This window comes from Panthera leo, chromosome D1 (genome assembly GCF_018350215.1).
Source record: "Panthera leo isolate Ple1 chromosome D1, P.leo_Ple1_pat1.1, whole genome shotgun sequence".
Lineage (NCBI taxonomy): Eukaryota > Metazoa > Chordata > Mammalia > Carnivora > Felidae > Panthera > Panthera leo.
This window is the reverse complement of record NC_056688.1, coordinates 7,089,325-7,112,144: the sequence shown is the minus strand read 5'-3', so window position 1 is coordinate 7,112,144 and position 22,820 is coordinate 7,089,325. Positions and strand designations below refer to the sequence as shown.

Genomic DNA, 22,820 nt, shown 5'->3' with positions numbered 1-22,820 from the left:
AGCAGTTCAAATTGCCTTTTGTTCCTCCTCCTTCCTGACCATGCAGAGTGAAGGGTGAGGATGGGAGTTTTTCTACCTTTCCCACTCAAGATTGTCAAGGTAGTTGTCTAAACCAAAAGCCAACTTGGGTGATATGAGTTACACACTTTCCCAAGTGTGCTGAATGTGTGGCTGCAGTCACTTCTTATTTTATCTTATTTTTTTAATGTTTATTTATTTTTGAGACAGAGAGCATGAACGGGGTAGGGTCAGAGAGAGAGGGAGATACAGAATCCGAAGCAGGCTCCAGGCTCTGAGCTGTCAGCACAGAGCCCGACGTGGGGCTCGAACTCACAGACCGTGAGATCATGACCTGAGCCGAAGTCAGGTGGTTAACCGACTGAGCCACCCAGGCGCCCCAATCACTTCTTATTTTAAAAAGCAGCCTCCTCCCCGCTCCGCACTCGCCCACGGTATGAGCACATCGCAGGTACCTGATCACAAAGGTGGTGCTTTCTTCCTGGCCTACCGCCCACCAGTCCACCCTGCCCTGTGTCCTACCTTGTACTCATGTTGCTGCCTCTAGAGCAGTGGTTTTTCCTAGTGATTAATTTGCCCCTTCGAGGACATTTGGCAAAGTCTCGAGACAGTTTCGGTTGCCACAGTTTGGGGGTTGCGACTAACATCTAGCGGGTGGAGACCATGGATACTAGTCAACATCTTACAATGCACAGAACTGCCTACAGCAAACGACTACCCAGACCAAAATGTCAATACTGCTGAGATGAAGAAACCCCATTCTATAGTGAGAACTTCTGGTATGGAGTTTGTTGTTGTTGTTGTTTTGTGTTTTGTGCGTTTTTTGTTTGTTTTAGGTTTTTTTGGTTTATTTTATTATTATTTATTTATTTATTTATTTAGGTGTGGAGTTTATTAATGAGTCTATAAACAATAGTGGGGAAGCACGAGGTTGAGTAGTCCCATCCCTGGCCCTTCCCTCTTGTTCTGGGTTCTTTGCCCAGTGGCTGGGAAGAAATCCAAGACAAATGAGACTCATCTCTGGACTTCGAGCAGCCTGCTCTGGTGGGACTTGTTTTGTTATTTGGAAGTTGGAGTGGTATATGGATATAAACAAATTGTACTGCATCATGGTAGCTTGTAAGGAAAGCAGGTGCCCAGGGTGAAAATGTCTGGGGAGGGGGAGTCATAGAGGAGGTAACATCAGGTCTGAGTTTGAAGGATGAGAAAGGAGGCCACCAAGTGAATAAGGAGGAGAAGAATGTTCCAAGTGGGAAGGGAATTGCATAGGAGAGTGGCTGGCGTTTTCAGAGAGCAGCCCGAAGTTGACCGGCACCTTCTCGGGTGGAAGGTGAGGCTTATAGCTTAGCTGGAACGAGATAACAGGCCTTGCCTTCTAGCCAGACAGTTTACACCTTGTCCTGTAGGCTTAAGGTTCTCTTAAGCTTCTAGTAACATGAATTTGGATTTTAGACTTTTAGGCAGCAAAGTGAGAGCTAATCAGAGTGGGGAGAGCCTCGAGCAGAACACCTAGTGAGGAAGCTACTGCACCAATCTAGGCAAGAGATGGGAAGAGCCTAAACCAAGGCATTGACCGCGGAGATGGCCACGGAGTGGCAGATTCCGGAAGCAAATGTAGACGTGACGTGGAGGTTTGATACTTAAGGAAAACAAGGGCTTGGGTCTAACCTTGTCAATTCTTTAGTAGGCAGCTGGCAGAAAGAGTTCTTGAAGCCCTTTATTTGTACTGTTCTATACCATGTCCACTGCTAGAACAGTAAGCAATTTTGATAATTTATCTATATTTTTATTAAGTAATCTCTATGCCCAACATGGGGCTCAACCTCACGACCCCAAGATCAAGAGTCACTCGCTCCACCGACTGAGCCAGCCAGGTGCCCTGACACTAAGCAATTTGAAACACCATCTCTGGACAGAAGGAGCTGACTCCTGGTTGCGTGAATTTGCCATCTGCCATCCTCACCCTTGACTTTCTGATACTGCTGATGACTGACGGGCAATTTTCTCGCCTCTGCTGTTTCCAAATGTTTACTTTTGCCAGACATATTTTAAAAAGCCAAAGAATAGAAGCATTTAGTACCCAAAACTGAGCTCTTTGCAGAACTGATGTCTCATCTTTTGTTTATTTAGGTCCTTCTCCCCGATATAGAATTTTATATTAATCTTGGAGATTGGCCTCTGGAGCATCGAAAAGTCAATGAAACCCCTGGCCCTTTACCTATCGTTTCGTGGTGCGGCTCCCTGGATTCACGAGACATTATCCTTCCAACATATGACATCTCCCACTCGACACTGGAAGCAATGAGGGGTGTCACAAATGATCTCCTCTCTATTCAGGGAAATACAGGTAAATAAAAGTTTGTTCTCAAAGACAGAGGTAAAAGGGAGTAGGTATATATTTAAATAACCATCATTTTTCTTTTCTAACCGAGAAAGAAAGGGCAGTGTAGGATTCCTCTAATCCAAAACTTAGATGTATGGGTTGGACTAGTAAAATCCAGACCTGCCGTAACTGGGTCTCCTTTGAGTTGGTCCTTTGTAAATACCATTTGAAAATATATATTTGGTAAAATTGTCACTTAATTCTGACTCCAGTGCCTTTATATTGCTGGATGGAGCCAGAAAGCATTTTGAAAAATATAAAATTATATATGGATGTAAGAGAATTGTTATAGCAGTGTTATTTGGATATTACTCCCTCCATCATGTAGTGAGGAATTTTCTCATTTCTTCCTTCTACCTTACTTGATCCTTTACAACCTGAATTCTTTCTGCCCCTCCCCCACTCCCATTTGATGGCCTTACATTTTATGGCCCAACACAACTTTTTATTAAACCAGACTCCCTGAGTAGAATAAACCCTGCCTAACCCTGCCTGTCTTTATAAACTCTGTTCCCATTTATTGTGATTTGGTGGACTTATTTGGCAGATGCGACCGAAGACTCTTTGCAAACTACCTGAAGATAGCATGGATTCAAAACTGACTTTTTATTTGGTAACAGTGAATTCTTGAGAAGTGTACTAAAATATTAAAGAGAGTGAGCCTCTCCAGTTTCTATGTTTTACAATTTTTCCCTTAGAAGAGTAACAGGTGTTAACTAATGACCTCTCTTTAGAATCATAGAAACAGATTTAGTTAATTCTTCTAGAATATTTCCTTCTAGGGAAAGAAACCCCCCCCCCCCACACACACATATTTACACACATGCATATAGTTGAGTTATATATATATATATATATATATATATATATATATATATATATATATATCTTGATTTCAGAGCATATTAGACAATCCTCCCTGTATTCAAAGGTGATGTGCTCAAAAATCTGAGCAACCTAAGGATTAAAGACGTGGGTGTTACCTAGTTATATAGTTTGTTCTGGTCACCCAGTCTAAGAACAAAAGCCTAGCTCATTTTTTATTGTGAAGCACAAAGGATGGAAGAAGCTAATGCCTGGGTGAGTGGCCAAGTTGCTGAATGCTTTTTGCTTTGAACTTGATCCAGCGTTATTTTGGATAACTCCTAAAGTCATACAACAGACACTCTAGCATTTGAGTGAGCTCTCACAGGTAGACAAATAGGAGAAATGAGAGAATTCTTTTATGTGATACAGCAGATAAAAGGGCTGTTTTTAAAGTCTAAACTGGAAAGTATCTCAGGAAGGTACTCAATCCCCTATTTTTTGGAAACAGCACCTTACTTTAGGAGATGAGTTGATGATAAAAGAGCTTTAACATCTTAAATGACAATGGTATATTAAAGATGATTATGCTTACCATTTTTATAAATGTCAAACTCATAATCATATTTTTTTATGGCTTCAAACCTCTAGGGCCTTCCTGGATCAATAAAACAGAAAAAGCTTTCTTCAGAGGTAGAGATAGCCGAGAAGAGAGACTCCAGTTGGTACAGATGTCCAAGGAAAACCCAGAGCTCCTAGATGCAGGAATTACAGGATATTTCTTTTTCCAAGAGAAAGAAAAGGAGCTTGGAAAAGCTAAATTGATAGGTTTCTTTGATTTCTTTAAGGTATGCGTTTATGTCTTCCTGTATGAATATGAAGTGATAAACTTGCATTAAAAGTCTACCAAATCACTGGGTGGGCAGATTTCTCCAGTCTTTTGAGCTGGCACACCCACACTTTCTTACTTTCTCCCTTCCAACAATAGGGAATTAGAGCATTCATTGTGGTCTCCTTTTTGGTATTTTTGTTTTTGTTGGTTCTGTCTACCCAGTGGCCAGGACTGTATTTAATACTATAGTACGAGGATTAACCTGGGGTTTTGGGTGCATTTATTTATCTGTTTTTTTCTTGTTTAGACTTATTTTATAAGCTGGGACTCTAAATACCTTTTACATAAAGTGATCTTAAATGCCTTTTGTAAACAGAAAGAGTATAAACTCCATATAAGTATGGAACTATGGTACGCGTCCTGCCTCTGCCATTAACTGTGGAACCTTCATCTCTTAGCGCCCCTAAACATGCAAGATGCCTGCCTTGCTCCTTCAGGGCACTGTCATGAGGCCCAAAGGATAGAGATGTGAACAGTATGACAGAATCTGACTGGCTAGAAAACTCTTTGGTACCAATTACTTAAGAAAAAATTAATTACCAAATCTGTGAGTACATCCTGTTCATATCAGTGTGATAGAATGAAAAAACATTGGATTTGAACTCAAAGAATAGAGGTTTATAAATTTATCTGAACACCAGTTTTCTCATTTGTAAAAAAAAAAAGAAGGTGGGGGGGGAAGAGAGGTTATCATAATATGTGCTTCACATTATTATGATCAAGTGAGGTTTAATTCCTATGAAAAGTGATTTTGAAATGTAAACCAAGCCTTATTAATCCAGCAAATATGTAAACCGAGTACCTATTATGTCGCAAGCCATCACACTAGTCCATGAACTTCTCCACATTTCTATGTGCTCAACTCTAAAATTGAGCTTTCTGGAGGTAACACTTTCCTTTTTCATACTTATGTAGGTATAAGGAACAAGGGAAATTAGGTATACATGAAAGTGTAAATTGTTACCAGAAGTCAGTTTTAATAAACCTAGAAAATAAAAAAAATTTTTTTCTAGTGTTTATTTATTTTTGAGAGAGACAGGGTGCAAGTGGGAGAGAGGGAGACACAGAATCAGAAGCAGCCTCCAGGTTCTGAGCTGTCACTACAGAGCCTGACCTGAGGCTCGATCTCATGAGCCATGAGATCATGACCTGAGCTGAAATCTGACGCTTAACCGAGTAAGCCACCCAGGCACCCCAAACATAGAACTTTTGAAACATTTTCCTCCCTGGTCACAGAAATCTGAATCCCCATTACATAGAGTTGAAAAAGGTACTCCTATTTCCTAAATTATTTCCTAAAACTATTGATTATCTTATCCTTAAATACATTATATTTCTTTTTTTTTAAGATTTTTTTTTTGAGAGAAAAAGAACAAGTAGGAGAGGGGCAGAGAGAGGGAAAGAGAGAATCCTAAGCAGGCTCTGTGCTGTCAGTGCAGAGCCCGATGGGGGGCTCGAACTCACGAACTGTGAGATCATGACCTGAGCCAGATCAAGAGTTGGATGCTTAACCGACTGAGCCACCCAGACACCCCATTGCATTGTATTTCCTAAAATCAATGTGCTAAAGGCTGCTTATGATTTTTTTTTTTAATTTTTTTTTTTTTTAACGTTTATTTATTTTTTGAGACAGAGAGACAGAGCATGAACGGGGGAGGGTCAGAGAGAGGGAGACACAGAATCTGAAGCAAGATCCAGGTTCCCAGCTGTCAGCACAGAGCCCGACGCGGGGCTCGAACTCACGGACTGCAAGATCATGACCTGAGCCGAAGTCGGCTGCTTAACCGACTGAGCCACCCAGGCGCCCCAGGCTGCTTATGATTTTAATACAAAGAGAAAATGTGAATTACAAAATGAAGTGTATAACTTTTAAACAGTGAAATTGGAACATGGAAAATAACTGCTTTATATTTAGTATTATGGTGTTGATGACAATCAGAAGTGAAACAAATGGCTGTTAAATTTCTTCTTTGTTTATGTTTGTTTTAATCTCTTAGTACAAGTATCAAGTGAATGTGGATGGGACTGTGGCTGCGTATAGATACCCGTACCTCATGCTGGGTGACAGTCTGGTTCTGAAGCAGGACTCAACATACTATGAACATTTCTATATGACACTAAAGCCTTGGAAACATTATGTCCCAATTAAAAGAAATCTTAGCGATTTACTAGAGAAAATTAAGTGGGCCAAGGTACGCTTTCTGCAGTTTTAATTTCTTGAGGTGATAACACACTTACCAATGTTATTTACATGAGTTCCATCATGATGCAATTTACCTTGACATAATTTAGTCAGAGAAATGTTACTTTCTGGAACTTTTGTTCCCTTGAAATAGCTAAAGAATCAACATTGAGGTCATTTTAATACCCTTTATCAACATTTTTGAGCATTTTTTAGAAGAGTTGGAAGTCCAATGTTATATGGAATGTATATATTATATAGAATATAACAGTGTTATATAGAATATAGATTTTTCTGAAGGAATCACTATTCATGCATACACACACTAATCAAGCAAAAACACACTGAATGCAAATCGCTGATTGAAAAACCCAGGGTTAGAGTCCTTTATGCACAAGAAGACATTAAAGGCAATTACGATGCTCTTTTCTTGTTCCCAGTTAGGAAAAAGGCACAATCGATGCATGCTATACAACATTCCAAGAATTACAAGTTTTCCATAAAATATGATTTGTTTTCGTATTTTTTAAAGAAAAAGTATTAAAAATCTGTTCTGTTTTATTATGAAGCTCTAGAAATTTACCCTTTCGTTATAAGATTTTGTTCTAAGTTTCTGAGAAGCCGTGTTTGGGTATGCAAATAAGTGGGTGCCCGAGGCAGAATCATTTTGGTGACCTTTAATAAAAAGTAAGGATTGCTTGCCAGTGGCTTTTCCTGTGGGCAGCAGAGTAGAATATTAGCTATTTTCCAAAAGTATAATTAGGAATGCTGAGTGTTCCTGGTAATGAAGGAACAGCCTGCGGGTACCAATCACCGAATTTACTATTACAGCAGTAAGCTCGACTTTCACAGGTACTGCTTGGTAACAACTTTGGGGCTCTGACTGCAAATTACAATGGAGCTCTTAAGAGATGTTAGAACATAAAAAGTGATTCATTCTACTCCAGTTTGCATTTTCATACCAAGCAGAGAGGCTAGGATGGGGGAACAGAGGATGAGCCCTAAATGTCCTGGGGAGCCAGGAGACACAAGAGAAGCTGCATGTTGGGTGAAGGTATGGGGCGGGAGGGGGTGGGGGGAGCTTCTGAGCCAGTGCAACAGGGTCCAAACACGCGTGACCATTGCTGTGTAACAGATGTCTAGCAAAGTACCTTGTCTATTTTTCAGAGCCTCGTGCTGAGGCTGTTTTCATCCCGTTCCGCGTCTTCCATGCTGTTCACATTTAACCCGACATCGGCCCTGCTTCACACTCGCCAGTAGCCTTCTTTGGGAGGGTGGGTGGTCACAGGAGTACTTTTCACTTATCGTGTTGTTGTTTTTTTAAACCTTTCAGGAGAATGATGAAGAAGCCAAGAAGATTGCAAAAGAAGGGCAGCTGAGGGCCAGGGACCTGCTGCAGCCACACCGGCTTTACTGTTACTATTACAGAGTATTCCGGGTGAGTGCCCGAGGGCTGTCCTGCCGGGAGGGGGTGGGGGAGCATCCTCAGACCCCATGCTGGGCCTGGGTGCCTCACTTCTCCATAGGGTTCTGAGAGTCAGTCCACGGAACTCTGGCCAAGCCGAGCACCAGCCCGCAGAAAGACAGGATCAGTGCTAAGTCTTTTTGTGGCCCCTGTATTTTTATCCCACCTCAGTATTATGAAAAACAGTGCACCGAGCCCTTCCAAATATAGATGAAAAGCTCCCCCTACCTTGGCAGTGCTTTTATGAAGTGCCTTGTGGAATTCCTAGTTTAGGTATTTTCTGAACCTCAGAGGATATCTTTCCTCCTCTAGAAAGTAAGGGGGTTGGACTGGAGATCATGAACATCTCTTTCTGCTCAACGTGTCTGCCTCTTTGTTCTTACTACTTAAGATTCATGCTTTTGGTATCACGGTATAGGATGGAAAGCCAATATTCAGCTTGCTGTAAAAAAAAAAACAAGTGAAATACATTTATTAAAATTTTTTTAATGTTTTATTTATTTTTGGAGAAAGAGAGAGACAGAGTGCCAGTGGGAGAGGGAGACACAGAATTGAAAGCAGGCTCTAGGCTCTGAGCTGTCAGCACAGAGCCCAATGTGAGCTCGAACCCACAAACCGTGAGATCATGAACTGAGCCAAAGTCAGACCCTTAACCGACTGAGCCATCCCGGCACCCCAAAATGAAATATATTTCTAATGGTTCTAACACCTTAGGCCTAAAATACGGAAATGCAAGGACTGGTTCTTTCAGTAACTATCTTGTGTTTTTACACAGTAAAATCTCACCAGGAAGAAAAAAAAAAGAGAAATAATACTTCTGTTTTTAACCTAAACTTATTTTTCTGTGGGCAGAAGAAAAGTACATTTCTTCAGATGCTGGGGGATACTGTTTTCTCGTAGAAAAATTAAAATGATAAATTACACTATTTACTAAAAGTAGCCTTTCCCTTAAATGAGTTGTGCACCCTCCGTTGGTCTGCCTGTAACTTGAATAGTAGGGGTTTTTCACCCTAAATTATTAAGTTGGTTCCTGTACTCGTGTCAGTATTTTTGAGGGTTGGGCCCCCCACCAGGAATGTCCAGCTCGAGGTATATGGAACCACTGAACTGGAAGTCTAATTTATAGGAATATTTCAGTCAGTGGCCAAGAAGGAGGACACCACGCAGGTCTGTAGCCAAAACATATGTGGCTATGAGCCTAAAGGGAAGGGTGTGTGGGACCGGCAACTTTATTTTGAGATACATATCATCTTTGTTGATTTGAGTGTTCAACACATTTAATTATTCATTCATCACTGGCGGGTAAACGCCAAGAGGTGCTGTTATTTCAAATGGGGATGCCTGGCTTGACCTCCTTTTGTGGAGGCTTCCTACGTCCACAGAAAATTATAGATTGGGGTTCCTTGTTAGATTATGAAATATTACACTTAGTACCTGTAAGAACTGAAGTTGGGACTGGAATAAAGCAGACCTTTGGTTGTAGTCTCAAGATACACAGCCACTAGGGGGCGCCTGGGTGGCTCAGTCGGTTAAGTGTCGGGACTTCAGCTCCGGTCATGATCTCACAGTTCTTGAGTTTGAGCCCCTCCTGGGGCTCTGTGCTGGCAGCTCGGAGCCTGGAGCCTGCTTCGGATTCTGTGTCTCCCTGCCCCTCTGCCCCTCCCTCGCTTGTGCTCTGTCTCTCAAAAATGAATAAACGTTAAAAGAAAGAAATCTTTTCTAAAGATACACAGCCACTAGGAAGGATGGCGTGAGTGGGGTAGGGAGGGAGGATCCAGTGGGATGACTTGGGGACTAATCTTTGAGTTGCCTTCACACGCACATTCCAGGAATATGCCGAGCGCCAGTCCAGCAAACCGGAAATACGTGATGGAATGGAACTTGTTGCTCAGCCTGATGATGACACGTCCGTGTGCCAGTGCCACCGGGAAAGACCTTCCAGAGAAGAGCTGTAAGTCAGCTCACACTCACAGCCCTGCGTGTGTGGCCGAGGAGTTGTCTGCAAGCATTCAGATCATTCAGGTAGAGGCCACCCTGTGTCGAGCGCAGTTCAGGAGACTTAACGTGCATGGATAGAGCAGTAGGAGAGCCAGCATTACATGTGTCTTTAAGTATTATTTTCTTTTGTGTAAAAACCGCTATCATCGGCATCAGTTTGTTTTTTTAAAAAGAAAACTTGCGGGTCATAGTAGATAGGCTTGCCCAAATATCACTCTCTAGGAAACTGTTGGCGCCATATTTCTTGGTGTGTTCCTGCCCCTTGTTCACTTTCCCTCCTCCTCTTCCAGTTATGAAGAAGAAATGCTTGTGCAGGGTCCTTCCGTCTCAGTGCGTAATTTCTTCTCCTGCAGGCTGCTTTTGGCATTCAGTAATGGCAAGCCTCCTCCTGGAAGGTCTGATAAGAACAGTTAAGGGAGGAGAAGATGGTTCCCTTATTAAAGGTAGCTTGGAGACTAGGGAGGCAGTATTGTCTTAAAGCTCACTTGGATCTTTTTAGCTAAGTTTTACCAAAGCCTGGGACAAAATTAAGGAGAAATTGTGTCGTAAGCTAGTAATTCCCAATCTACCTGGGTGGGACACCCAGCAAGGACAACACAGTTATTAAAGTACATGAGAACATCCTATGGGAACCATTCATTATCTATCTATAGAATAGAGGGAAGATAACGATAGTCAGGTGGGGATCTTTACTTTTTTTTAATCTATAAAAGGATACTTGAAAACATCTGCCAGAAGCAACAGTAATAAGCCTGGTATTTTGGGAATTCACTAATATGCTGACAAGAAAGGCAAACATCCTGAATGCATCCTTGCTGTTGCAGTGGTTTTGCACTGCCAAGAGAAAAACTTTGAAATTTCCTTCGCCTTTTTTTGGACGGGGTCAAGACTTAAGACTTAATGCCCAGAACTTCGTTACACACTCCTTGTAAAACCACCCATCCAAGAGTCATTGGTCATGTCACTAATGAGCACTTCCCCAAAGCAAGAGCTATCTACCCTCCCAATCTAAAAATATTGACTCCTCTCATTGAAATATTTACTTAATCTGGAAAGCACTGTAATGTAACCACTTTAAAGTAGTCATATCTTTTTCTGAAGGTCAATAAGAACACAGAATTGTGTAACTAGACAAAAGCAAAACCATATTTAAGAGCAGTGTAAACAAAGCCAAGTATCCAAGGAAAACCAATACCCACCAGTTGTTCCCAAGTACACGGTCACAGGGCAAGCTGTACTGGGACCATAACCTAATGAATCCATGTCCTGTATATATTGTACCCGGAGTTTGGGGTTTGTCAAGGCCGAGATTATGGAAAGAAAATTTGCCCTCCCTCATACCTCCCTGCCCACCAACCCCTGCTCCTTCCTTGTGGCTGATGGCATCTTGTTCAAAACATCTTAAATTTTTTAAATATCTATCACCAGCTGCCAAACAAGACTGAGAGTGAAAAGTGAACTGAGATACATCAGGCAGCCTCTGAGCATGGAACAGAGAGGATGTAGTTAAGAAATTAAGTGGAGCCCTCAAAGTTAGCTTAAATGGTTTTCTGGTTTGTTGACATGAATATAACCTAATAAAGTAGTTTTACTAAAACCATGATTTTTCCCTTCGAATTCACACATTACCCACATAATCCATTAGTCATTTTTAATACTTCAACTGTCATTTAAAAAATCTGATATTTCAAAGAAGAGGATTGTAAGGATGTGCAAGTAAATATAGTAAGTGCATTTGTCTAAATAAGCTGCCAGGGTATTTGTTGCAGCACCGTTTTTATTAGTAAAATGTCGGAAACACCTTGAATAGCCTTCATGAAGGAACTGGCCAAGTAGATAACGATATATAAAGGAATATAATACAACCATTAAAAAGAATGAAGTATCTCTAAACATACTATCATGAAAGATTTCCATTACAGTATTCAGTGGAAAAAGTAAGTTACAGAACAGCATGTATAATGTGAAACCATGAATGTAAAAAACAAAAATATGTTTGTATGGTTGAAAGTTTGGAAAGATTTTATTTACCAATATCTGAAGGGACGGAGAGAAGGGAATTTTTACTTTTTGCTATATACCTGTCTATGATATTTGTTTTTACTGCAAGTATGAATTAGACTATAAAATAAAGAAAAATGTAAACCTAGGAAAAGACTGTAAGTGCACAAAAGATATATATAAGAAAATGGATATTTATATTTTCCATTTTGCTGTTTTTAAGTCTACTATGTCTAGAATTTTGTATCATGGGACATATTTTATACACTTTTAAATAAAGTAAATTTTCTAAATAATATTTTGAAAAACACAACTTTCGTTTTGAAGAAAGTGGGGCGCCTGGGTGGCTCAGTCAGTTAAGCGACGACTTAGGCTCAGGTCAAGAGTTATCGGAGCCCTGCCTTGGGCTCTGTGCCGACAGCTCGGAGCCTGGAACCTGTTTCAGATTCTGTGTCTCCCTCTCTCTCTCTTCCCCTCACCCCTTCTCTCTCTCCCTCTCCCTCTCCCTCTCTCAAAAATAAGTAAATATTAAAAAAAAAAAAAAAAGATTGTAACAACCTATAGCCCTGGTATTTCTGCAACTGGGTTGGTCTAATTATAATTTTATTGTGTCTTTATGAGTGAATGAACCCAAATTTATATCACCACCACTCAGTCCCTAGTGGGATTTCCCTAATATTAGGGGGAAAGAAATTTGGGCTTGACACCATTATTTTTCTGATTCCAGGTTAAAATAACAAGAAGTGCAATGTCTTAGACAGTTTAGGTCGTCATTATACTGGTTTAGTTGTTATACTGGTTTAGTAAGTTATACACGACTTACTGTAGTGATCACTTAGCAATAAATATATACACGTACGAAATCATTATGTTGTACACCTGAAACTAATGTATATGTCAATTATACCTCAATTAAAAAAATAAAACTGGTTTAGGATTTACCAGCTAAAGAGCTTACATTTAGAAATCTCATTAGATTACAATCACGTGTCACTTTTTGATCCTGAGCACTAGATGCCAAATCGCTAGAAGGATCAGTTTTCTTATTTACAAATGAATAAATTACTTACATATGAAAGCTTTTGTGTATTTCTCCCACATCCTTAAAGCCCTTGGTGGCAGTGACCAGGCTTTATAATAAGTTTAGCCCCAAATCGCGGAAATGCACTGTGGTTTCCCTTTAAAAATGCTTTGCCTCAAAGCCTTTAACAATCGCAGCGAGAACTAACAGGTTCAACTAGCGTCACATTTTTTTCGTTTTGGATACGCTGGAGACGGAGGCGGGGCCGGGGGTGGTGGTGGAGGAGGGAAGCTCGGCGCTGAGGGGCGGGGCCTTGGGGCGGGGCGGGGCGGGGCCGAGGGACAGACCGGGGCGGGGCCTTGAAACGGACCAGAACGGAAGTAGAGGTGCGTAGCTTCCGTTTGCAGTGCTAACGAGAAGTTCTGCGGAGCCAGGTACAGCGGCGTAGAAAGGTGAAGGGAAGGTTGTACCCCTACCGTGTGTGCCCATATCACAGCTGGTCTCTCCTCTCTGTAGCCTCTGTTCTAAGACCACCCTTGTCCAGCGCCCTAAAGCGCCCCCCGCCCCTGCGCTTGAGTTCCGCTCCCCAGCCGACCCCCGTAAAAACGTTTGGTCTCCCTGAAGCGCCCCCATCCCCGGGCCTCCAGCCTCCGGTTTCCAGCGCTGCCCACGATTGAGCCCTGCGTCCTCGGCTCGGCCTCGGGGAACTCGCGCGGCCCTGGCTGACGCGGCTCCTGTTCGGCCTACAGCCTCACGGTCCCCGATCCTCGCCCCTCCGCGGAGACGCAGTTTCGTCTCCCTGGAGGCCGGGGGCGAAGTACTTGTTAACCCGCCTCACCTTTTTTCCGTTCTACCCGTGAAATGGTTTTCGTTATGTAGAGATGGAAAAGCGTCTGCCCTCCTCCGCCCTCGGCAGAAAGCACAGGAAAAAAGGAAGAGCGAGATTACAAAACTGAGAAAGGTCCTGAAACACCTTGGTTTGTTCATTAAAACAAGATAAGAGGTTCCGATCCCAGCAAATTAACTTTAGTACTCCTTCCCAGCTTTTAAAGTAAGTGGAACTGAGAATTCAGAGACTTACCTTGTAGGCTTTTTCTCATGAAGATAAAAGACGGGTGGAGCCATAATCGACTTAATAAAAATCATCACCGAGTTGGGGTAGACGAAAACCTTCCATTTCTGAATCTGTAATTGGAAGCTGGTGTAGTAAATTCCTTCGTTACTTGAGCAGTGGTTTTATAGTACTTTCTAGTGTCTTACAATGTATGCAGTGTTTTCAGGTTGGTGCATTTATTTAGAGCCTCATAGTAATAACCCTGTGAAAGCAGTATCACTTTTTATCTAAGGCCACCAGCTGTCCCTACCCCCTTTCTTGACTCTTAAACCTCCTCCAAAGACTTTTTGCCACCCTTCAGTTTATCCCTTTTGCACTTAAAATTTCTCCCTCACTATGGGATCATACCTAATAACATTTTAATATGCTTTAATGTCTGTCCTATTAAAAAAAAAAACAACAAAACCACCCTGGGAATCCATTCCTGCCCACCAGCTGTTGCTCTGTATCTGCTTTTTTTTTTTTTTTTCCAATGTTTTTATTTATTTTTTAGAGAGACAGACTGAGCCGAGCAGGGGAGGGGCAGAGAGAGGGGAAAACAGAATATGAAGCAGGCTCCAGGCTCTGAGCTGTCAGCACAGAGCCCAACATGGGCTTGGACCCATGAACCATGAGATCATGACCCAAGCCAAAGTCAGACACTCAACCGACTGAGCCACCCAAGCGCCCCTGTAGCTTCTTCTTGACAGAATTCTAAGCACTTGTTACTGTACCTGCTGTCTGGATTTGGCCTCTCCCTCCACCCAATCCCTGGCCTTCTTCCTTGCTACTCAGCTGAAAACTACTTCTCAAGGTTACCAGCGACTTTATCTGGCCAAATGTAGTTCTTTATTCTTAATTTACTTGACCCTTCAGCATTTGATGCAATTGAGCACGTTCCCTTCCTTGAAATATGTGGGATAGCATCACTCCTCTGTGGTGTGACTGGTTTCCGAATCATGTCAATTACAAATACTGGAAGATACTGTGTCAGTATTTTGTGCTATTCCTGATGTAATGGTGACCCATACAACACGTTTATAAATTTAGTGTCCGTTAACATTTTCGATACCACTTTGTTAAATCTAGACAACCAGCAGAACAATAAATCAAGTCCTGGTTTATAGTTTTTGTCAGTTTCTGTGATGAAAATAGCCTGGCCACGACCAATTTCGAGACACCGAAATGACCTCAGGTATTGGGAAGACGTGTGGTAGTGCACCATGACATTATTTACACCACACATATACCGATAGACAACATATGGAGACTAGTAGTTCTCAACTACAGGTGATTTTGCTCCCCAGGGGACATTTGGCAGTTTCTGGAGACATTTTCGGTTGTCACAACTGTGCTTCCAGCGTCTGGTGGGTAGAGTACGGAGACTGTGCTCAACGTCCTACCACATGCAGGGCAGGGCCCACAACAAAGAATCCAGCCAAAGTTGTCAGTAATGCCTCTGCAGTGAACGTAAATAACCTCAAGAAATAAACAGTAAAATGTAGTGTAGGAAAGGAAAAAACTTTTTGTCTACTATTTTAAGTTTTAAAATTGAGACCTGCACATTAAACTGACAAAAGACAGATTGACCAGAGAAAAGACAAATATTTTATTTGATGTTAATATTTCAATTTTACATGCATAAAATTGGGGGTCTCCCAGAAAAGGAATTAAAAACCCAAAGAGGACGTTCATTAGACCCAGGGATTTATATACCATTTTAACAAAGAGTGATGAAAGGAGTTTGGATTTATAGAGGTAGTAAATTGTGGGAAGGTAAATATATTGGAGAAACTATTAAAAGGTAGGGGTTATTTTAGTTAGATTTGTAAAGACCTGTGTCAGTGTCAACTTTTTGTGTCTGGTGATCATGGTTATTTTTCTCCTATTGGGATGGGAAAGCAGAGAGGCAACACCTTTGCAAAGGCAAATTTGTGTCCTGCTTTTAAACAGGTGGGAAGGATAGAGAGATTTTCCTGCCTCTGTTCTTTCTAGATTGCCTTCAGCTCTAAATAATTCTTACACAGGGGCACCTGGGTGGGTCAAGTCAGTTAAGCGTCCGACTTCGGTTCAGGTCATGATGTCACAGTTCATGGGTTTGAGCCCTGCGTCAGGGTCTGTGCTGACAGCTCACAGCCTGGATCCTGCTTCAGATTCTTTGTCTCCCTCTCTCTGTCCCTCCCCGACTCACACTCTGTTTCTTCTCTTCTCTCTCTCAAAAATAATAAACGTTAAAAAATTAAATAGTCCTTGTGCCAGAGTGGCATGTTTTCAGGTGGTATATTACGGTCCCCTGTAATAGTAAGATCACTGGTAGGGGATAAATTTTGAGTATTAGTTAACTTTATTTTACTCTAAATTTAAATAATCTTTAGTAGTCCCTGTATTTAAAAACCAGCTCACAAAATTCCTGAGCATTTAAATTTTGGTTCCACGCAGCCAGTACAAGCTGTGGTGCACTGTCCAAACCAGTAGTTGATAAAGCAGTAGTTGATAGTCCACTTCCCACCTGATTATAGTGCGGCTCCTGGTACCCCTCTCACCTCCCCCCCCCCCCCAACTTCTGCCTCTTCTCAAAGCTCCAGCAATACTGCTTGCTGGCTTTCAGCCACTTGAACACACCAAGCTCTTTTATCTCAGGGCGTTTTTATCTTCTCTGCCTAGAACAGTCTCCTGCAACTGTCCTGTCTCTTTGCATCTTGAAAATTAGTCTTCTTAATAGAGGGGCCTTCCCTGACTACTTGTGCCAACATAGCCCTGATCATTTTTCATCCCACTATTCTGTCTTTATTGCACGTGCATTTCCTTGAGTTTTTACCTCCATATTTTAAATAACCTGTTAGTCTACTTGTTTTGTGTTTGTCATAAGATTTTATTTTTAACTAATCTCTATACCCAACATGGGGATCAAACTCCCAACCCTGAGATCTAGAGTTTCATGCTCTACTGACTGAACCAGCCAAGTGCCCCTGCTCTTGGTGTCTTTTCTTTATTTTTATGGTTTGTTTATTTTTGAGAGAAGGCGGGAGAGGCGCTGAGAGGCGGGGACAGGGGATCCAAAGTGGGCTCTGAGGTAACAGCAGAGAGTCTAATGCAGGGCGTGAACTCACAAACTGAGATCGTGACCTGAGCCAAAGTTGGATGCTTAACCCACGTGCCCCCTTGGTGTCTTTTAGATTTAGTTATTATCTGGTAACTTCCTGTTGCAAACCTCTTGGACCGAAGTGCCACAACACACATATTTACGCATACTCATCCTCTGCCCTCATCTTCCTGATTAAAAACACAACAAGAATCCTGCCATCATACTAGGTAGGCTTAAGAAATTTTAATTGCATACAGTATAAGCTTGAGTTGTTCCAAAGTCAGCCTGCTTTGGAGAGAGGAGCCAGTCGCCAATCATGTGATATTCAAATTCATATTATCATGGGTGGTATTATCGTAGGCTATATAATTATGGGGTATTACTGTTGTAATGCCAGTAGAGTTAATACTAATATTTACATAGTTATGACTGTATAATTACTCATGGCGGAGCCAGAGCGATAGCTTAGTTTTTTAGTTTCCTTTTGCCACCAGTTGGAGAGATACTTAAGAAAACACAAGATAGGTGATGTTGCTCCTCTGGTGTAACCCTCCCAACAGCCACCCGTCACACTTAAAATTCTCACTTTCCAGGATTCAAGGTCCTGCAGGACCTGTGATCCCACTCCTCCTCTGCCTTTATCTCCCACGTCTTCTCTGTTTCTGGCTACAGTCACACGGGCCTTCGTCCTGTCCCACCTTCCTGTTTTCAGTGCCTTCACTCCTGCTGTTCTGTCTACGGAGTTCTTGGGGTGTGAGAATGACCCCCTCCATTCAGCTTTGTGCTCAAGCCAGTAACAAATTAATATGTACTACTTTTAGCCTTCTTTATCATCCGTTGTATAATTCACTTCAATAAATATTTATTCAAAACAGTTTTTAATGGCTGCATGATATAAATGAAATGTTAAAATCTGCCCTAAATTCCCAACACCCATCCTACTAAACCCCATCCAAACAAGGGGACTGAAGTACCAGTAAGAACTCAAGCAAGATTAAGAGCAAGTTATATATAGATATAGATAGATAGATATAGATAGATAGATAGATATCTCATATATATCTTATATATCTATCTATATATATATATCTTATATATACATATATCTTAATTGTTATGTATATTTATTAATATATCAGACACCACTTGTAAGGATCATAGATATATAGAGATATGTATCAGGTATTGATAAATAGATGCCAGTTTTTAGAAAGTTAAGCAGACACTAAAAAAATTTTTTTTAATGTTTGTTTATCTTAGAGCGAGCGAGTGCAAGTTGGGGAGGGACAGAGAGACATGGAGACACAGAATCCGAAGCAGGCTTCAGGCTCTGAGCTGTCAGCACAGAGCCCGATGCGGGGTTCCAACTCACAAACCGTGAGATCATTACAAACCGTGAGATCATGACCTGAGCCAAAGTCTGACGCTTGACCAACTGAGCCACCCAGGCACCCCTGTGAGTCCCCATATTTTACAGATGAGAAAACTGAAGCTCAAATTAGCTCTATGAGATCAGTACTATGAGCCCCCTTATTTTACAGATGAGGAAGCTGAAGCTGGAATAACTTAAATAACTTACACAAGATCACACAACTGAGTATGAGATGGACTTTTTTCTAAGATTCAAACCCCAGTTTATCCTACTCTAGACCCATAGACTTAACCTATATCCCTCTGCCTCCTATATTGTTAAAACTATTTGAAGAGAGGGGCGCCTGGGTGGCTCGGTTGGGCGGCCGACTTCGGCTCAGGTCACGATCTCACAGTTCGTGAGTTCGAGCCCTGCGTCGGGCTCTGTGCTGACTGCTCAGAGCCTGGAGCCTGTTTTGGATTCTGTGTCTCCCTCTCTCTGACCCTCCCCCGTTCATGCTCTGTCTCTCTCTGTCTCAAAAATAAATAAACGTGAAAAAAAAAATTAAAAAAAAAAAACTATTTGAAGAGAAAAAATTCAGACACTTTTTCACAGAGCACTTTGTCCCTACCCTAAAAATGTCAATTTTTAAAACTCCGTAATAGGAAGAAAACATTTCCTGTTTTAAGCTTACAAAAAAAAAAGAGAGAGAAAATAACCAATTAAAATATACAGATTTTTTCTTTAATTTTTCCTATAAATGGCATATCCTTTAGAGAATTTTTGTGTTTGGTCTTTGTCTCTTTAAATACAATACACATATTAGTTGATGTCTGTTATGTATTTAAATACTTAAGGGGTTTGGGATTTATAAATCCTTATAACTCTCACATTTCACAAGTAAGTAGAAGTTGAGAATTTTAAATTTTGAGTAAAATTTATTCCCTTACGTGAGACTCTGATAAAGCATCTCACAACCACACTGCTGTTATAAAGGTAGTGAATAATATTATTTATACTGTGAAGTATTAATAACAGAGATTAAGTAAAACCCAATGTTCTCCCTGTGTTCAGCGTGGTGCTTTTTTTTTTCCTTTATATTTGACTATTGCAGCATTGTATCCTTTATAATGTAAACTCACAGAATTGTGACACTTGAAAGTGCTGTTGGAGTTAATTTATTGCAGTGCTTTGATTTTACAGTTTATGAAACTGAAGCTTAAAGATGTTGAGCTGTTCGTCTCCGGTTCTGTTAGGTAACAGTGTGAACGGAAACTAATCCACACCTGCAGGCTTTCAGTTCAGTAGTCTTCCTCCTGGGGTTATGTGTATGAAAACTGCCACAAACAGGGGCTTACTTGCAAAGCTTATGTAGAGCTTGCATCTCCTCTCTGTGTGCCGCCAACAGGTAGAATTGCAAATCGTTTATATAACCTAGGCAAACAAGATTCTTGCATTACACTTCTCTGATAACACTGGAGTAATATTAGAACAGTTTCATTATTTGACCCAATCAGTCATTCAGTTTTGAATGACATCCTTTTTAGGGTAATAAGTGCTTAAAAGGATTGAGCGTACTACAGGTTTATTTTAGGTGTGATAAAATATGCATCTTAACCACTTTTAAGTGTACAGCTTAGTGGTATTGAACACATTCATGATGTTGTGCAGCCATCGCCTCCATCCATCTCCATAGCTCTTTTCATTTTACAAAACTGAAACACCATGCCCAGTAAAGGATAACCACCCCGTACCCCTTCTGTGCCACTGGCAACCACCGTCTACTTACTGTGTCTATGATTTTGACTACTATAACTATCTTGTACAGGTAAAATCATACAGTATTTGTCTTTTTATGACTGGTTTTAATTAGCATAACATCCTCAAGCTTTATCCACGTTGCAGCACATGTCAGATTTCCATTCTTTTAATGGCCGAATAATATTCCATTGTATGTCAGTACCACATTTTGTTTGCTCTCCATCGATAGACGCTCAGGTCACTTCTGTGTTTAGCTGTTGTGAATAACGCTGCTATGAACTTAGGTGTACAAATATCTCTTTGAGACCCTCCTTTCAATTCTTTTAGGTTTATGCCCACAAATGAAATTGCTAGATCATATGGTAAACTTCTTTTTAGTTTTTTGAAAGATTGCCATATCCTTTTCCACAGGGTTGCAGCATTTTATATTCCTGTCAGCAGTGCGCACAAGTGCCCATTTCTCCACACCTTTGCCAACATTTCTTTCTGGGTTGTTTGATTAATGATTATATTTTGATTAATGATTAATGATGTTGAGTGTGTTTTTGTGGTGATTATTGGCTGTTTATGATATTTGGAGAAATATCTGTATTGTCCATTTTTTAATCAGATCGTTGGTTCTTTTGTTGTTGGGAGTTCTCTGGGAGTTACTCTGGATATTAAGCCCTTCTCAGATACATGGTTTGCAAATATCTTCTCCTACTCTGTGAGTTGCCTTTATATTCTGTTGATGGTGTCTTTGGCATAGAATTTTGATGTATAGAATTTTACTTTTTCATGAAGTCTCGTTTGTCTATTTTTACTTTCGTTGCTTATTCCTTTGGTGTCATACCCAAGAAGTCATCACCAAATCCAATGTTTCAGGGCTTTTGCCCTGTTGTTTTCTAAGTAGTTTATGGTTTTAGGTGTTACATTTAAGACTTTGATCCATTTTGAGTTAATTTTTGTATGTGGTGCTGGAAAAGAGTGTAACTCCATTCTTTTACACGTGAGTATCCAGTTTTCTCAACACTGTTTGTTGAGAAGATTGTTCTTCCCCCATGGAATGGTTTTGGCACCTGTCAAAAATCATTTGACATGTATGTAAAGGTTTATTTCTGGGATGTCTATTCAGTTTGTGTGTTTGGCTTTAGGCCAGTGTCATATTGTTCTGAGTACTGCAGTTGTGTAATAAGTTTTGAAATTAGGAAGTGTGTGTCCTCCAGCTTCTTTCTTTTTCAAGCTTGTTTTGGCTATTCTGGATCCCTTGAGATTCCATCTAAATTTTGAAGTGGGCTTTTGTATTTCTGCAAAAAAAAAAAAAAGAAACGTCATTGGAATTGTGTTAGGGATTGCATTCAATCTGCAGGTCACTTTGCATAGTATTGACATCTTAAAAATATTGTCTTCCAAACCATGAACATGAGATGGTATTTCCATTTATGTCTTTTTAATTTCGTCTAACATTGTTTTATAGTTTTCATTGTACAAGTCTTTCACCTCCTTGATGAAATTAATTCCTAAATATTTTATTCTATTTGATGCCTATGTATGTGTGTGTGTATGTGTATATATATATATATATATATACACATACACACACACATATATATGTGCGCACATATATAGGCGCATATATATGTATATACATATATGATTATTTTGTAATTTCTTTTTCAAATTGTTTATCGTTATTATAGAGAAGTACAACTGATTTATGTGGTGACTTCATATCCTGCTGCTTGCTGAATTCATTTTTTAGTTCTAAAGGTTTTTTTGTGGAACAATTAGATTTTATACTTTCAAGATCATATTATCCAGAATAGATAGTTTTACTTCTTCCTTTCCCATTTGAGTGACTTCTGTTTCTTTTCCTTGCCTAATTGTTTAGACTGGAACTTCCGGTACTATGTTGAATAGAGGTGGTGAACGTAGACAACCTTGTCCTGTTCCAGGTGTTACAGACAGAATTTTCAGTCTTTTCACTGAGTATCAGGTTTACTGTGGATTTTCATAAAAGGTTTTTATTATATTGAGGCAGTTTTCTTCTATTCCTAGTTTATTGAGGGCTTTCATGAAAGGGTGTTGAATTTTGTCAAGTGCTTTTTTTTTTCTGCATCAATTGAGATGATCACGATCTGTTAAAGTTGTGTGTTAAATTGATTGATAGTTGTATATGGAACCATCCTTGAATTCCAGGAGTAAATACAGTTTGTTTATGGTGTGTAATCTGTTGAATATACTGCTAAGTTTGGTTTGGTAGTATTTTGTTCAGGATTTTTGCATCAATGTTCGTAGGAATGTTGGTGTGTTGTATCAGGGTAATGCTGACCTCATAGAACAAGCTAGAAAGTGTTCCCTTCTCTTCAGTTTTTTTGGAAAAGTTTAATAAGGATTGGTAATTTCCTTAAATGTTTGGTGTAATTCACAGTGAAGCCATCAGGTCCAGGGCTTTTATTTGTTGGGAGATTTTTGATTACTGATTCAATCTTCTTATTCTAGTTATAGATTTAATCAGATGTTCTGTTTCTTTGTGATTTAGTCTTGGTAGGTTTTGTATTTTTAGGAATTTGTCAGTTTGTCAGTTTCATCAAGTATATCAAACACAGCTATAAACTGCGACTAGTTCACAGTACTGTTAATGTTTCTTTCATTTCTGCAGAATAAGTAGTAATGTCCTCACTCTCATTCCTGAATTACTAGAAGTAAATTTCTTCTCTGTCTATCTAGCTAAAGATTTGCTAATTTTGTCGATCTTTTCAAAGAATCAGCTTTGGTTTCATTGGT

At 40.4% G+C, this 22,820-nt stretch overlaps 2 protein-coding genes across 7 annotated transcripts in view; both read left to right on the top strand.

Moving 5' to 3' along the window:
• Nucleotides 1–12,041, top strand: part of POGLUT3 (protein O-glucosyltransferase 3) — a 28,846-nt gene extending 16,805 nt beyond the window's left edge. The window contains exons 4-8 of the mRNA XM_042904995.1: nucleotides 2,149–2,365; nucleotides 3,857–4,053; nucleotides 6,095–6,289; nucleotides 7,613–7,717; nucleotides 9,574–12,041. Coding sequence (XP_042760929.1) covers nucleotides 2,149–2,365; nucleotides 3,857–4,053; nucleotides 6,095–6,289; nucleotides 7,613–7,717; nucleotides 9,574–9,699 — 840 coding nt within the window. The 3' untranslated portion in view covers nucleotides 9,700–12,041. The remainder of the gene's footprint in view (nucleotides 1–2,148; nucleotides 2,366–3,856; nucleotides 4,054–6,094; nucleotides 6,290–7,612; nucleotides 7,718–9,573) is intronic.
• Nucleotides 12,042–13,117: 1,076 nt separating this feature from the next.
• Nucleotides 13,118–22,820, top strand: part of CD1H11orf65 (chromosome D1 C11orf65 homolog) — a 60,153-nt gene continuing 50,450 nt past the window's right edge. For 3 of the 6 annotated variants that reach the window (XM_042905004.1, XM_042905001.1, XM_042904996.1), the window contains exon 1: nucleotides 13,142–13,216. The gene's annotated coding sequence lies outside the window, so the exon portion shown is untranslated. Of the gene's footprint in view, nucleotides 13,228–13,747; nucleotides 13,816–22,820 lie in introns of those variants that run through there. The other 3 variants (XM_042904998.1, XM_042904999.1, XM_042905000.1) reach the window with 3 other exon arrangements.